Raw genomic sequence first — 14,225 nt, 5'->3', positions numbered from 1 at the left:
TAAGCGCCTATTCTTAATCCTATATTATAAGAATATTAATACTAAAGAAGCAGCCTAACTATATATCTACTAAATCTACGGATTACTAGATACTATTATATCCAATTATAGGCTGTAATTTATATTAGCTTTCTGGAATAAGTTTACCTAGATCTTAGGTATTAAGCTAAAGCTTTCTATAGCATACTACCCCTAGATAAATAGTTAGACGGAAATTGTAAATTAATACTTAAATTAGAGACTTCGGCCCTTTATTAACTACTTTTAAAATAACTAGGCTAAACTGCTACCCCTAATAAACTATACCTAAGCAACCCTACCCTATAACTCTATAGGATTTGCCCCTATTTAACTAGAAATAGGTTACTTACCCCACATAAGCTTTAACTAGGAAAGACTAAAAGGACCCCAGACTATATGCGAAAAACTATCTTATAAGGAAGCATGGCAGTATACTAAGCGCTTAGAAGAAGCCTAGATGGTAGCCTATATAAATTTAGAAAAGGCCTAGAAATAAATGTAATAATAAGTAAATAAGTATAGGTAAGAGCCTAACTTTACCATAGGAGATATAGTCTAGGTTATAATAAAAAACTAAAAAATAGAACAACCTAGCTATAAGCTAAACTATTAGATGGCAGAACTGTATAAGGTCCTTAAAAAGGTAAGTAACTTATATAAAGTAAAGCTCCCAGATTTAATTAAAGTTCACCCTATTTTCTTTTTAGATAAGCTACGGAAAGCTATAAATAACCTATTACCTAGATAAAAGAATAAACTTCCCCTACTAATCTAAGTTAATAGTAACAATAAATAGAAAATTAAAGAAATACTAGCCTATAAGCTTATAAGGGGAACGTTAAAATATTATATTAGTTAGAAAGGGTACAACCTAAATCCTACTTAGTACCCTATATAGAACTTTATAAGTAGTCCCTATAAGCTTTAGAAGTTCTATAGTTGTTACCCTAATAAACCTAAACCGCTAAAGTACCTTAATAAGTAAATAAAGTGCTAGAATAGCGAAGATAATAAGCTGCCTATTAAGTATAAAGATAAGAATACCCTATAGATATAGTATGGACGTATAAAGCCTAAGGGTAGGCTTTTTTAGAGGGGGGGGGAAATATTATAGCGCTAGTAGAAACTGGTGGATTATAGCTAATAGATATTAGTAGACTATAGTGGATAGTTATAGATAGTCGCAGATAGTCACAGACAGTTTTATATAGTTTTAGATAATTGCTGTTACGTAACTAGAGGATTGTATATAATGTTAAGCGGCGCCGCCCTCCGTCTCCTTTCCTTTCTCTAGCTTTAGATCCTTGTTTATAGACTACTAATTATATAGGCTTACGCGTCCCTCTTGCCGTGCTCGTGCCTTAATTAACTGAGTCGCTAACAGTAATAGAAATCCATTAAGGATAGAAAAGCTTACCTTAATATAACTACCGCTCTTAATACGCATACATTAATTATAAGGACTAAAGGTATTAGATTTAATATAGTATATCTTATTATAAGCCTTTAGAATTGTATTATTAGATTTCTAGTCTTTTAAAGACATATAGGTAAAATTATTTAGGTAGGACTAGCACCAGTTATGGGTTAGCGGAGGTTAGGGTTCTATATATAAAGGTAGGGCTAAAATACGCTATAAAATTTATTTAAAAAAGCAGTTAGTAGGAGAATAAAGAAGCATATTAAATTATTAATGGAAAAAAAGGAAATCTTAATAATATATTAAAAATACGTCTAAATTGGACGAAGGTTAATAATGGGAAGTAAGGGAAAGGATTAAGCTTAATAAGTAAGGTATCTTTATACTTTACCTTCTAATACCCGTTTAGTAAATAGCCGCAACCTTACTAATATAACTCCGTTATAATAGCACTATTTAAAAAAAAGGAAATACGAGTATCCCTTGCATAGATAGGTGACGTGCAAATGTGGCCCGTGTGCACCAAATAAAGAATATCAACTTCCTCACGCCTTACCGCCAATAAACGCAGCTATTTGATTGGTTGAGCTCGGGCTACCATTCTACGGACGAATCTATCTATGCAAGGGATAAGCTATTTAGCTATTACTTCCTTATAAAAACTAATAACGCAGCTAGGGGAAGGCAATTAAGACGTTAATTAAAGACGTATATAGGTTAAATTATACCTAAAACGATACTATAGTATTAAAGAATAACTTTATAAACGTTTTTAATAATTATATAATAGCTATAGGTGCTATTATAAAGTGTCCCTTCTATTTACTAGGTAGTAGAGCTACGCCAAATATACGGTATAGAACTATTAGATTTAAAAGTATATACACTAAATCTTAGGAGACAAGTCTCCTTAATTAATTAATTAATACCTTAACCGTATCTAATAGCCTAAAGGTAGATATGGGAATAATACGTTAGTAATATAGAGAATTATATAAAACAATTATAGATTCCAGATTATAGATTATATTTTAATAGTTAAAGATAATAGCAAGCTAAGGCTCTATATATTAAATCCTATACTAAAAGGTTTTATAAAACTATACTAGAATACTAAATTGCTTATAATACTTATAATTAATTATAGACCGGCATAAAGGCTTAAAAGTAGAGTTATATAAAAATCCCTATATTAGTCTAGGTAGTTGCCAGTATACTTTTAATAATCTTCTAATAGGTCTCCTAATAATCCTTATATTTTTTTCTCTAGTTATATTTTTTTCCTTATTAAGGTTTTTTAGGAGTTTAAAGTAAGGGTTAGATAGATAGAAAATATATAGCGACATACTAATATCTCTCTAATATCTCTCCGAACCCCTTCTGGGATAAGCCCTTATAATTTCCCTACTATAAGGTAATAGCAATTAGGGGCCAACTGTAAGAAGGGGGGGGGGTAATATAAGGGATATTATTGCGGACACCTTAGGTTGCCCTTAGGACAACCCCTAAACGCCCCTTAGATAGTCGCCGGTTACGTATTAAAGGCACGTGCCCGTAGTATATAGTCTCTACAATCCCAGAGGCCTTACCTCCTTAAGGATTTGTCTCTTTTACCAATCTATTCTATTCCACAATTATGTCCTTATAGCCCCCTATTTACAAAGTCCCTTTACAATTACTAATTGCGTAGATTGCGCGTAGATTGCGCGCCAATTATGTGTTAAAAAAACACGATATAAGCTAGTTGGTCAAGTTGCCAAATGCCCTTAACTGCGCGCCAATTACGTTAACTACTAACTATTAAGGCCATTGATAGGGGATAATATTTTGCCGATATAACGCTAAGAGATCTAAGGGACTAGATCTTAAGGAGGGAGATAAAGTGTAGCTATTGTATAAAAATTTTATAAGTTAATAACTAAGTAAAAAGTTAGACTATGTTAAACTAGGACTATTTAAAATTATAGCTAAGATTTTTAAAGTTATATATAGACTTAGCTTACAAGTAAAGATAAAGATCTACTTTATATAGTATATCGCGATACTAAAGCTAGTGTATAGTAATATAGAACTACTAGTTTATAAAGTAGATATATAGAGAGGATAAAAAGAAGACAAATGGTAAGTTTTAAAGATTATTAATTATAAGGATGCTAATAATAAAATATAGTATAAAGTTAAGTAGATAGGCTATAATAAAACTACCTAGGAACTACTATAGAACTTAAAGAACGCTATAAGAAAAATATAAGAGTATTAAAAGAAAATGGGTTCGGTAATATTAAAAAAGAGCTAAAACTAAAGGGATTAGTTAAAAGTAGTAGAGGTGCCGTAGGACTAGAAGAATCTACTATTAGTATACTAGCTGTTTCCGCCTCTTCTTAATTAGAATCCTTTTTAGCCTCCTTAGCTTTAAGGTTATAAAGGCTTTATTTAACTAAATAAAAAAACCTTTTTATAACCCTTTATAAGACCGCCTAGCCGAGTATAAGTATTTAGTTAAGCCTTTAGAGCCTAAGATACCTTACTAAAACGGCGCTAAACCTTAGTAAGGGCCTTAACCAGCCCACTCTTTAACCTTTTAGCCGCTACTAATACGCGAGACCCTATAATAGATTAGATAAGGCACTAGACGCCTATAAAGAATAATAAGACGTATATACTTAGCGTTAGAGACGGATTAAATAGTATAAGATAATTGTATATTTGCTTATATATACTTCGTATAAAAAGAAGGTTAACAACTAGATAAAGCCGTAATTATAATGTATATTAACTTCTTCTCCGCATAATAAGAATATAATAGTGTAACTTTACTAAGTAAAAGGATAATAGTTACTAGCTAATTATAATAATGAGATATAAAGGATTTAATAATAAGTATTAAAAATAATAAAGGTTATTAAATTAAAAACGAGAATGCTATACCTTTAATAGACAACTTAGAAATAGGAGATAACTTTAAGAATAAAGATAAAAAGGAGGGGGATAGTGTTACGGACCTTATATTAGCAGTAGTAGAACTACTAAGAAAAGATATAAATAGGTTAGTTAAGATAATATATAAGGCGCTAGAACCGGTTAAGCTATAAAATAAAGGATAGCTAATTATATTATAAGTTTAGAATATAGGAACGCGATATACTAATATACTAGCGTACTAACGTATTTAGTACATTTCTTAGGCGTAATATTATGTATTTAAAGGACCATAGTCCCTACCTAGATAGTTCTCTTCTTTATAGTAAATCTTAGAATATAATTAGAGTTAATCTATTAGGTAACCTACTCCACTAGTTATATTTACGTTATTGACTTTTTTATTACCTATATACCTAGCCCATTAATAAGTCTACCGTAGTATTTCCTATAAGACTTCATTATATTATATATAGGCTGAGCGTAGGCTGTATGTTAAAAAAACACGATATAGACTAGTCGGTCGAGTTACTAATTGCGTTAACTACTAACCATTAAGGCCGTTAATAGGGGATAATATTTTGCCGATGTACCTTGCCGTTAACGAGACTATAGAGAGATTTATAGGCCATGTACCTAAGACTATTAATATTCCATTTAAGCCTATACTAAAGGGCTTTAAGATCTAGGTCCTTACTAATTAGGGCTATATTCTAGATTAGTTATAGTACGCTAAGGGGGATAATAAAGGGCCGGTAAATCTTAACACTATATTCCTTAATAAAGGTTTCTTAAAGACCTAGGTAGTAGTCCTTAATTTCCTTATATAGATAGACCTAGAAATAAACTCCTACCTCTATTCTTTAAACCGCTATATTATCTAGCTTAATAGCCTCTTCTTATCCGTTAAGCTTTTAAATAACTTTAAATACTTAGAATTAGAGCTGCTAAAATAGTTAGAATAATAAAAATAAAGCGAAAGGAGATGGGTAATAAGGAAGTGGATATTATTAACACTATAGAGAGCTTAGGAGGCACTATAAAGGGCTAGAATATATAGAAAAAGAAGGTACCAATAAAGAAGTTTTAGCATTACTTAAATATATTAAGCTTATATATATAGCTTAAATACCGTAGGGTATACTATATAGGGTACTTTCTAAGGGTTGTACGGTAATAGAATTTGCTTAGGCAGATATATAGGTAGTTCTTTTTATATCTACCATCCACGACAATAAGTTAGCCATCTTTCGTTCCTTAATACCACGTATTTTTCCCGCTAATATTATATATCGCCAGGTTAGAATTATATCCTTAAGTGTTGTAAATAACCAGCTAAAACCTCTATAAACTCTAAAAATAAGCGTACGGCGTTTAAGGGCCAGGATAAGAAGGAAATTAACATTTTAGAGTTTATATAGGAGTATATTTACTTTATATATGGCGTTAACGTAGCTAATTAAATAAGATTATATTATAATACCTAGAGAGTATATAACAAGACATAGAGGCCGCTATTCTTATTCCTTTTTAACACTACTATTATTAACTGCTTTAAGCTCTTTATATATAGGCCGTTTAATAGCTTTAGAGGGGACCAAAATAACACGCATTTGCAGTTTTTAAAGGACCTTTGGATAGCGCTTCTTAACGCCTCTATATGCCGCAATTAGGCGTATAGAACTAAAAATAAAAGGAAGTCGATAAATAAGATAACTTAGAGGCCTATAAAAGAGTATAATCTTATACGTTTATAGAGAAAGCCAAGGAACTATTCTGCCTATATAGAAGCCGGTAGAAAGTTCACTAAAAAGAACCTTATAGCTTGGAAGCCATTAGCAGACCTATCTATTAATACGACACGTAAACCACAAGAAAGTAGAGACTAGAGGAGGGCTCATAGGGCTCCAACAACACGCTTAGGCTGTTCAGTTTATATATTACGGGTTAAATTTAATATCAGAAAGGTGCTGGAACGAATATCTCACTAGGCTTAACATCAAGGACTAGCTTCCATACCAAAATCTACATATAATCCGTTTGATTTGAATATCCTCACATGTGCGCAGCTCTCATCACAGTGCCAAGATCAGGTCAACGAGAGCCTCCTATTGGCCGGCTCTTATTGATAAACTGTGGACGCAAACCATCGTGTCAAGGGATATGCCCCGCGTATACAACTTAAGCGTTATATAATTTCCTATTTATCAAATACTTTATATTCCAAAAAAAGTATCTGTATATGCGCTGCACATGCACAAACTCAGCGTGGTCGAAGCTGACTACGTCGAACTTCCTGACCACGCCGAGCTGTGAGGCGTAACCCCTCTAGTGACCCCACCGCCGCTGCCTGCCTTGAACCGCACTGCTACATTAAAAGCGTTAATTTCGATTTCTCGTGAGGCCTTTAATTTCAGAATATTCCTAGCCTGAATTTATCTACGCTCTTTTCGCACCCGTAAAGTTGCTTAACATGGATCTTCCTTCCCTCATGCAACGGCTGGGTGGTTCCATTTTCCCTGAGGATTACTGCGGAGACCTTGAAGCGGTTGAAGAACAACTAGAAGAGGAAGACAGGCAGGTCCGGCTTTGCAAGGCTGTCCTTCACGCCATTCAAGGCAATATCAAGAAAGCTAAATCTGTCCTCAAAGCTCTTTCGGAATTACCAAACCTTCCCTGTCATTGGGCGCTACGTTGTGCCAGTTTCTCGGCCTTCTTTACGTATCTTAGGCGCTACCCGCCCCTCCTTCGATTTCGACCGGAGCTAGGCGGGTTATGGGATGACACGCGTATGCACGAACTGAATTATAAAACCGTGAATGAACATTTACTGCAAAATATCGAAGCATACGTAAAGTCAAGAGCTGAGCTTGAAGACGTTTATAGCTTCGAAGCCAGGATAATATACCGCTTGTTGGCGACACCGATTAAATTATGGCTTGGTGCTTTCGGCCAGCACCCTGTATACCCAGTTAAAATACCGGCGGGGGAAGCTATCGCCAATGTCGGGTTACACGTCGAGGACTTTCGAAAGATAGCGGAGGATCTAGAATGGGTACGGTTGGAAAATTTCGCAAGACGACTACAGCTCGAACTTCTATCGGGCTCAAAGTTACCGCAAGACGAGACTAATCTAGAGCATGCAATACAACAATGTGATCAGCAGAATGATCAGCTAGGGATGGCTCTCATTAAGATGATGAAGGCAGATCATCTTTTGTCACCTCCGTTCTCAAACCCCATCGCCCTCAACCTGGTTCCCATCGATAGTGACAACCCAAGTAACTCTAATGCTCGCTGGGATACAACAGAAGATTTTTTGCAGCTGCGTAGTTCTACAGAGGCCCAAGCATTGTATCAGGAGTCCATTCAAGCATTTGAAAACGCTAGAGCACCCCGTGGCCAGGCTGCGGTCTTCTTAAGACAGGGCTGCATCGAGCATATGGAGGCAATCTCACAGGACGGGGGATCCGGCCAAGAAACCCTTAGGAAGCTCCAATCTGTTGCTGAAATTTTTGAGAAAGCGGCGGGGCTTTTTGGTCGTGATGAGCCTAGTATCCAGCTAGTCAAAGGGCACCAGCTCTTGCTTAACATTTCCAGCGGTGTTACGGAGGGCATCCTGGAACAGGCAGCTAGTTTAGGCCGCTGGGGTCTAGAGAATGAGAACGAAGGTATTCCACACTTCATTGGATGGCTCATGATGCGGTTTGGTCGACGGCAAGAAATCGAGAGAGCACGCATGGATGTGGCCCTTAGCTGTTATAGGTCTGCCAGGAGATGCTTCCAAGAACTGAATGACCATTACGCAGCATTCCAAGCTCATGTTGCAGAAATGCAACTGCAAACAGATTGGTACAGCTATACCAATGCTCGGAGCATGGTCGAAGACCAGTTGACGGAGTTTTACAGCATCGTTGCTAAACTGGAAAGGCTGGCAGATGACCCTGATAGGCAAACGGCTAATTACCCGCTGGTAAGACAGAATCTGGTCACGGTTTATGGTTCTCTTGTCAGTCAGATATACCGAAATCGAAGTGATGCGGATGGCTTGGGAAAATGGATAAAAAAGCGCCAGGAACTCAACAATTACGAGAAGGGAAAGGTTGCACTAGAAACTGCAGCGAGGTCTAAACGAGACATGATCAAGGGTCAAATGCCGGAGGAATCGCTGTATGATATCATCGAGTGGGAGCAGAGAGATCAACGTCTAGCGGACAAGTATCACGCTGCAAATTCAACGTACAACTCTCAATTACGGAACGCGAATCTCCTCGAGGCTGAGAGGACATTGAAAGACTTCGCTAATGCTGCCAAATCTGAAAATGCTTCCAGCTACATCACCAGAGTTCTACGTATCTTAGCCTACTTTCAACTTGGGGAGTATCAGCAGTGTAAGGGAATTCTGGATGAGATGGAGGATTCTGAGCTTTTAGATATGCAGATGGTGGAGGTTCCATGCGTGGAAGCCATATGGTGGCGCTGTAGATACAGCACGAAGGTCTCAAATGTCCAAATGGCGGAGAACGCAATCGCCTTCTGCGCCATGAGCCATGATTGGGATAGAGGGAACCGATTGCTGCAAAAGATTTTAAAACTTTCTCCAGGTTTTATGGAAGTCGACTGTGCGACCCCTAGTTGTGATCCATGGAATCGTTTCGGATGGGCTGGCATGGTGGCAGAACACACCGATCAGCTTGCGACCGCGTTCAGATGGTTGCTCGAAGCAGCGAAACATGTTGAAGTTCGGCGAGCCCGCGGGATTGACCTTGAAGCCAGAAGAGGTCTTTATTCTCCACTTCCTGTCGCCGAGATATTTGCTGGGCTTGCTCGCATTTGTCTCAAGTACCAGGATGCCCAAATCCCCATTGCTGCACTCGACGGACATTCGCATGCACACGACTCCGATCTATCATGGCCTGAACATGCCTTACTCTTCCTTGAGCAGGCAAACGCACGTTGTCTGCTTGACTCTCTCGCTTCACAAGGTCCAAAGATGCCAGACGATACAGATCCTACCGTGAAGCTTTACGCACGACGGCGTAGAGCGGAACTTTTGGCTCACCCAGAGTCTGGTCGTGGTTCTGAAAGCGCTCTTAATCCTGATTCAGAATACATCCTTGAATTGCAGGAACTAGATGAAGTCCTACAAGGGCACGGAGTGTATCCAGAACTGAATAGCAGCATTTTCCCCCAAGCTCACCCACAGTTCCACACCAGAAATTTGTACGATTCCATTGGGAATGGCGCTGTTGCTTTGGAGGTATCATTTAGCCGCTCTGGATGTGCGTTATTTGCCATCACCGAAAGTGGCATACAGTTTTCAAAATACAGTTCAATCCGCGACATCGATGTTAGGAGACATGTCATTCATGTAATGAATGAAGTGAAGATATATAAATCGCTGGACAAAGGTAGTCCCCGAGACAGTCTTGACTGCAGCCTGGAAAAGATCGCACAGATACTCCTCAATCCAATCCAGGAAATCCTAGACTCCCAGTCGCGGGTCATCTTCGTTATCTCACAACCTATGACGGCCTTCCCTTTCGCTACACTACCCTTCCGGGGCCGGCCTCTGTGTCTTCAGAAGGCTATCTCACAGGTTCCGAGCTTGTCAACTCTCTTGAACCTTGTTGATTTGAAACCCGCGTATCCATCACCATTATGCATAGCAAAAGCCAACGGCGAGAAAATTAATGGGTTTACACTGGAGAAATCTCTACCTATGGCCGGCATTGAAGCAGTCACCACTGCTAGCCGTTTCCATGCGGAAGTTAAGGAAGGGAGCGAGCTGGATCGTACAACGTTCAGGCAACTTGTCAAGCAAAATAACATTTTGCTGCTCGGAACACATGGATTCCTCTCTCCTCACTCTCCTTGGCTCTCCTATGTCTCTCTAAAACAGAACTTTCGCGTTCTGGATTTGTTTGAGATCAAGAGCCAGGCTGCACTCATTATATTCTCGGCTTGCGTAAGCGGTTTAGGTACAGCAACAATGACCAACGACGTAATGGGCTTTACACACGCTGTTCTATCCACTGGATCGAAGGCATTTATCGGATCCCTGTGGGAAGTTAATGATATAGCGACGATGTTTCTTATAACGACTTTTTTCCGTCTTCTCCACCAGATTCGCGAACCAACTAGGCTGGACGAGCTCTGGACTCAATCACAACGAGAATTGTACGAGCTGAATGATGAAAAGGCTATAAATCTGCTCGAAGAATTGATAGAGCTTTGGGAGAAAGCCGAATCTGATGGAGTCTTTGATCCAAATTCAGTGCTCCCGGAGGGCGAAGTTTCTCTGTGGGAACTGAGAGAAATGGTAGAGAACAAGGAGCTGAATCTGGACTTTAAGCACCCTTATATGTATGCATCTTTAACCTTAGCGGGCTGCGGGTCAACGCTGTTTCAGCCATCTGGAGCTGTGTAGAAGTCGACTCTAGTTATATTATTTTATTAGTTTCTACAATTTACATGTTTATAAAGAGATCTAAATACAGCTACGAGCGTGACCAATTTCCACCCCCCCCTTGAAAAAAAAGTAGATTTCGCTTCGGTACAGGGTGTACGACCTCCAGTGTTCCCCCCCCCCCCGTGCGCGTGCAGTACACACACTTAATTTCGCTACGTCTGCAGCTAAATTAGTATGTAGAGCTAGCAGGAAAGGATGTAGTACGTGGCCAGGGCTTGAGCCACGGTCCACATCGAATTTGGAGCTCTGAGCTCGATTTTGAAGCTATTCTGAACTCTTCTCCCTTACTAAAAGTCGTGATATCTGTTCCAGATTGTGGTGTTTTACCTTATTGCCTTCCTTAATATGGCTCCGCATAAGGGCGACTGGCAGTATACCTTTATTGAAATCCTTCTTACAGCCGGCGCTAGTAAGGGTATATGCGCCCGTTAAGCCAATTGCTCTCCTAAGGCAATTTAACGTATTTCGAAGGAGATAAGGCTGCATGGAAAGACGTATACTAAGCAACGAGATAATTATCGCATTGCTCTGCCGACTAGATAAGGCTCCAAACTTATATCTTAATAAGATAATATGGTTTATCCGCAATTAGTTTTAGGTAGTTATAAGTAGGTAGACACTTAGTGCAGAACTAAGAGTTGCTAGCTAGTAAGAGAGCTAGTAAGGAAGCTTTTATAGGCGCGTGTAAGGAAGTTACGGGTTATATTTAAGGCTTATTAAGTCGCCTATAAGCAAAGCTAGGAGAATTATACCTTATTCTAGGCCACGATCTTATAGTTTACTATTAATTAGTTAGTGTTTATAGACAAATCTAGAGCTAACTTAAAAATGGGTATATAAAAGGCGTTTTAGTTACTAGTAGGAGTTATACTAGTTTTATATATACTATAAAATTATAGTAAGCGGCAAGTTAATATACTACCTACCTACACAGTTAATGGCGTGCTAGTATTATTAATATATACTAGCTTAACAAATTTAGAGGGCTATGACTACTGGGTTAAGTATGTCCTTCTACCTTATTACAATCCTTATTTAGTACTGGGGTTAGTAATTATTATAGATAACGCAAGCTTCTATTACTTAGCCTATATTAGCTCTTTCTTTAAGCGAGCCGGCGTAAATGTTACGGACGCTTTAAGTACAATGTTATAACTACTTGGAGAAGAGATGGAAGAAGCTAGTTGGTTAATATAAGCACGGTCCAGGATGGAGCCAATAGAGCTATATGACGAGGAATGGTAACTAAGGTTATATAACATACTACGTATTAAATAAGAGGAACGAGAGGGACTTACGTACCTTATGTATAAGATATACATTATGTATAAGAAGGATTTTATAGGAGTACGGTTGTGTATTTAAGGACCCTTAGTCCCTACCTAGATAGTTCCTTCCTTGTAGTAATTCTTAGAATATAATTAGAGTTAATCTATTAAGCAACCACTCCACTAGTTATTATTATATTGTTAACTTTAATTTATATTACCTATATACCTAGCCTATTAACAAGCCTATCGTAGTTTTTACTATAAGGTTCCGTTATATAATTACTACCTAGTTACGGTATTAAATACAAAAAGTTAAATAATATGCCACTAAAAGCACCAGCTACGACGCTATTAACGGCGGCAATTACTTTAAGGTTAGGTAACAACACTAGTATAATAGACACTAACTTATAGCAACCTGTAACGGTTAGATAACTATAAGAGATAGTTAACCAGCTAATAGAGAATAATGCGACGTTAGAAAATAGGATTAATAGGATTAGAGCGGCGAAGATTAAGTTACTATTAATTAAGAGGTACTTAGGAGAAAGATTAAAGCTTAAGGGGTTTCTTACCTAAATGCACTTTAAAGTCATATAAAAAGGGATAAAGCTACTAATACCTATGGATCGAATAGCGTATGTAGGACTATTCCTATTAGGAAGGGCACTTAAACAATTTAAGTTTTACCTTATAGAGATATAAGCAAACGGCATAATAACCACTAATTAAGAAGTATGGTTTATATTTATAAGTTAGGAAGGGTTTACGAAGCGACTTATATAGATATTTGGAGACCTAGAGGCGGTAACTATAGCGGAAAGAAAACTCTAAGATATTACGTAATAAACCTTAGTAATTAAGTATATAACGCAGTTCTAGATATTAGTGATATAAGTAAAGTAGAATAATAAGGCGCTTATAGTATAGTATAAGTAAGGACTTAAGGCTAAAGTCTAGGATATAATTATCCTAATAAAAGATATAGACACCCTAAGGGAACTAATAGATTAAGTAATTAAGATTAATAATTAAATCTACTAAAGGGAATAGGCTAAGAAAGGTTAGAATAGAGTTCTATAGTTATATAAGGCGTAAAGCACGCAATAACTAAAGCTAAGTTAAAAACTATAGTATAGCGCAGAGTTAATAGACCTAAGTAGTACTAAAAAATCTAGGAAATAGAATAAGAAATTATGGAAACCTAGAGGATAAGGATTAAGTAATTAAAGGTCTAAGGAGCAGAGGCTAAACTAGGAATTTTAGTAGTAGAAAATGTTTAGGCGGACTCTATAATAAGAGAAATAGTTTAAAGAAGGAGCTTATATAAATTGCGGAAAATAGGGTTATTATATTAGAGACTATAAAAGTGGTTAAAGTTATTATATAGTAAAAGGGACGAGACCGGTAGACAATATATATATATAAAGGGATAATAATATACTATAAGGAATAAAAGAATGTTTAATTAAAAGTTTTACGTTTTATTATAATAACGCATGCCGAATTTATAAGGACGCTAAGTATAGCGCAAGCTATTAGCTATAAGAGCTATATTTAGCGGAATATAAAGGAACCAATAAACTAGTTCGCAGATTGGATATTAAGGATAATAAATTTAACATAGGCGAAATATTTTATGACGATAAGGCGATAAAGGCCGCTTACTAGGAGCGAGTAGACCTTAGAGATATTATATAAGAGGTAGAGGATAATTCTACTATAAAATAGGGAATATTAGTAGGGATTAAGACCCTACTAGACACGATGTCTATCGCTTCGCAAGATATAAGAGAAGTAGGATAGCGAACTACTTCGGCACTCGATAAAGGCAAAAGGCTAAAGGCTTAAGATTCTTAAGACGAGATATAAGATAACTAAGATTCTTAAGACGAGATAAGGTATACCTAAGGACCTATAATAGACAGAAACCGATAGAGCAGGGCAGTAGCTTAGTTTAAGAATATATAAATAAGCTCGGGATAGAGTTTCCCGCGGGTATAAGATTCTTAAGACGAGATAAGTAAGATTTAAGACTCTTAAGACAAGATAAGAACACCTAAGCCTAGTTAGACTAAGGTAGAAGTAAAGCTTAAGACAGAAGCAAGCTTAGTATTAAAGA

At 37.3% G+C, this 14,225-nt stretch overlaps 1 protein-coding gene across 1 annotated transcript; it reads left to right on the top strand.

Annotated features, from left to right (window-relative positions):
* The first annotated feature begins 9,019 nt into the window (after window positions 1-9,019).
* Window positions 9,020-10,865, top strand: K441DRAFT_661009 (uncharacterized protein). The gene has a single exon (XM_067648807.1). The coding sequence runs from the start codon at window positions 9,030-9,032 to the stop codon at window positions 10,788-10,790; it is 1,761 nt and encodes a 586-aa protein (XP_067503166.1). The 5' UTR covers window positions 9,020-9,029; the 3' UTR covers window positions 10,791-10,865.
* The last annotated feature ends 3,360 nt before the right edge of the window (window positions 10,866-14,225 follow it).

The sequence above is a fragment of the Cenococcum geophilum genome, assembly GCF_001692895.1.
Source record: "Cenococcum geophilum 1.58 unplaced genomic scaffold K441scaffold_25, whole genome shotgun sequence".
Taxonomy (NCBI): domain Eukaryota; kingdom Fungi; phylum Ascomycota; class Dothideomycetes; order Gloniales; family Gloniaceae; genus Cenococcum; species Cenococcum geophilum.
Note: the sequence above shows the minus strand (reverse complement) of the source record. Positions and strands in the feature narration are given on the sequence as shown.

Coding starts and splice junctions, on each gene's coding strand:
- K441DRAFT_661009 (XM_067648807.1), top strand. CDS start 9,030: ATGGTGGCAGAACACACCGATCAGCTTGCGACCGCGTTCAGATGGTTG.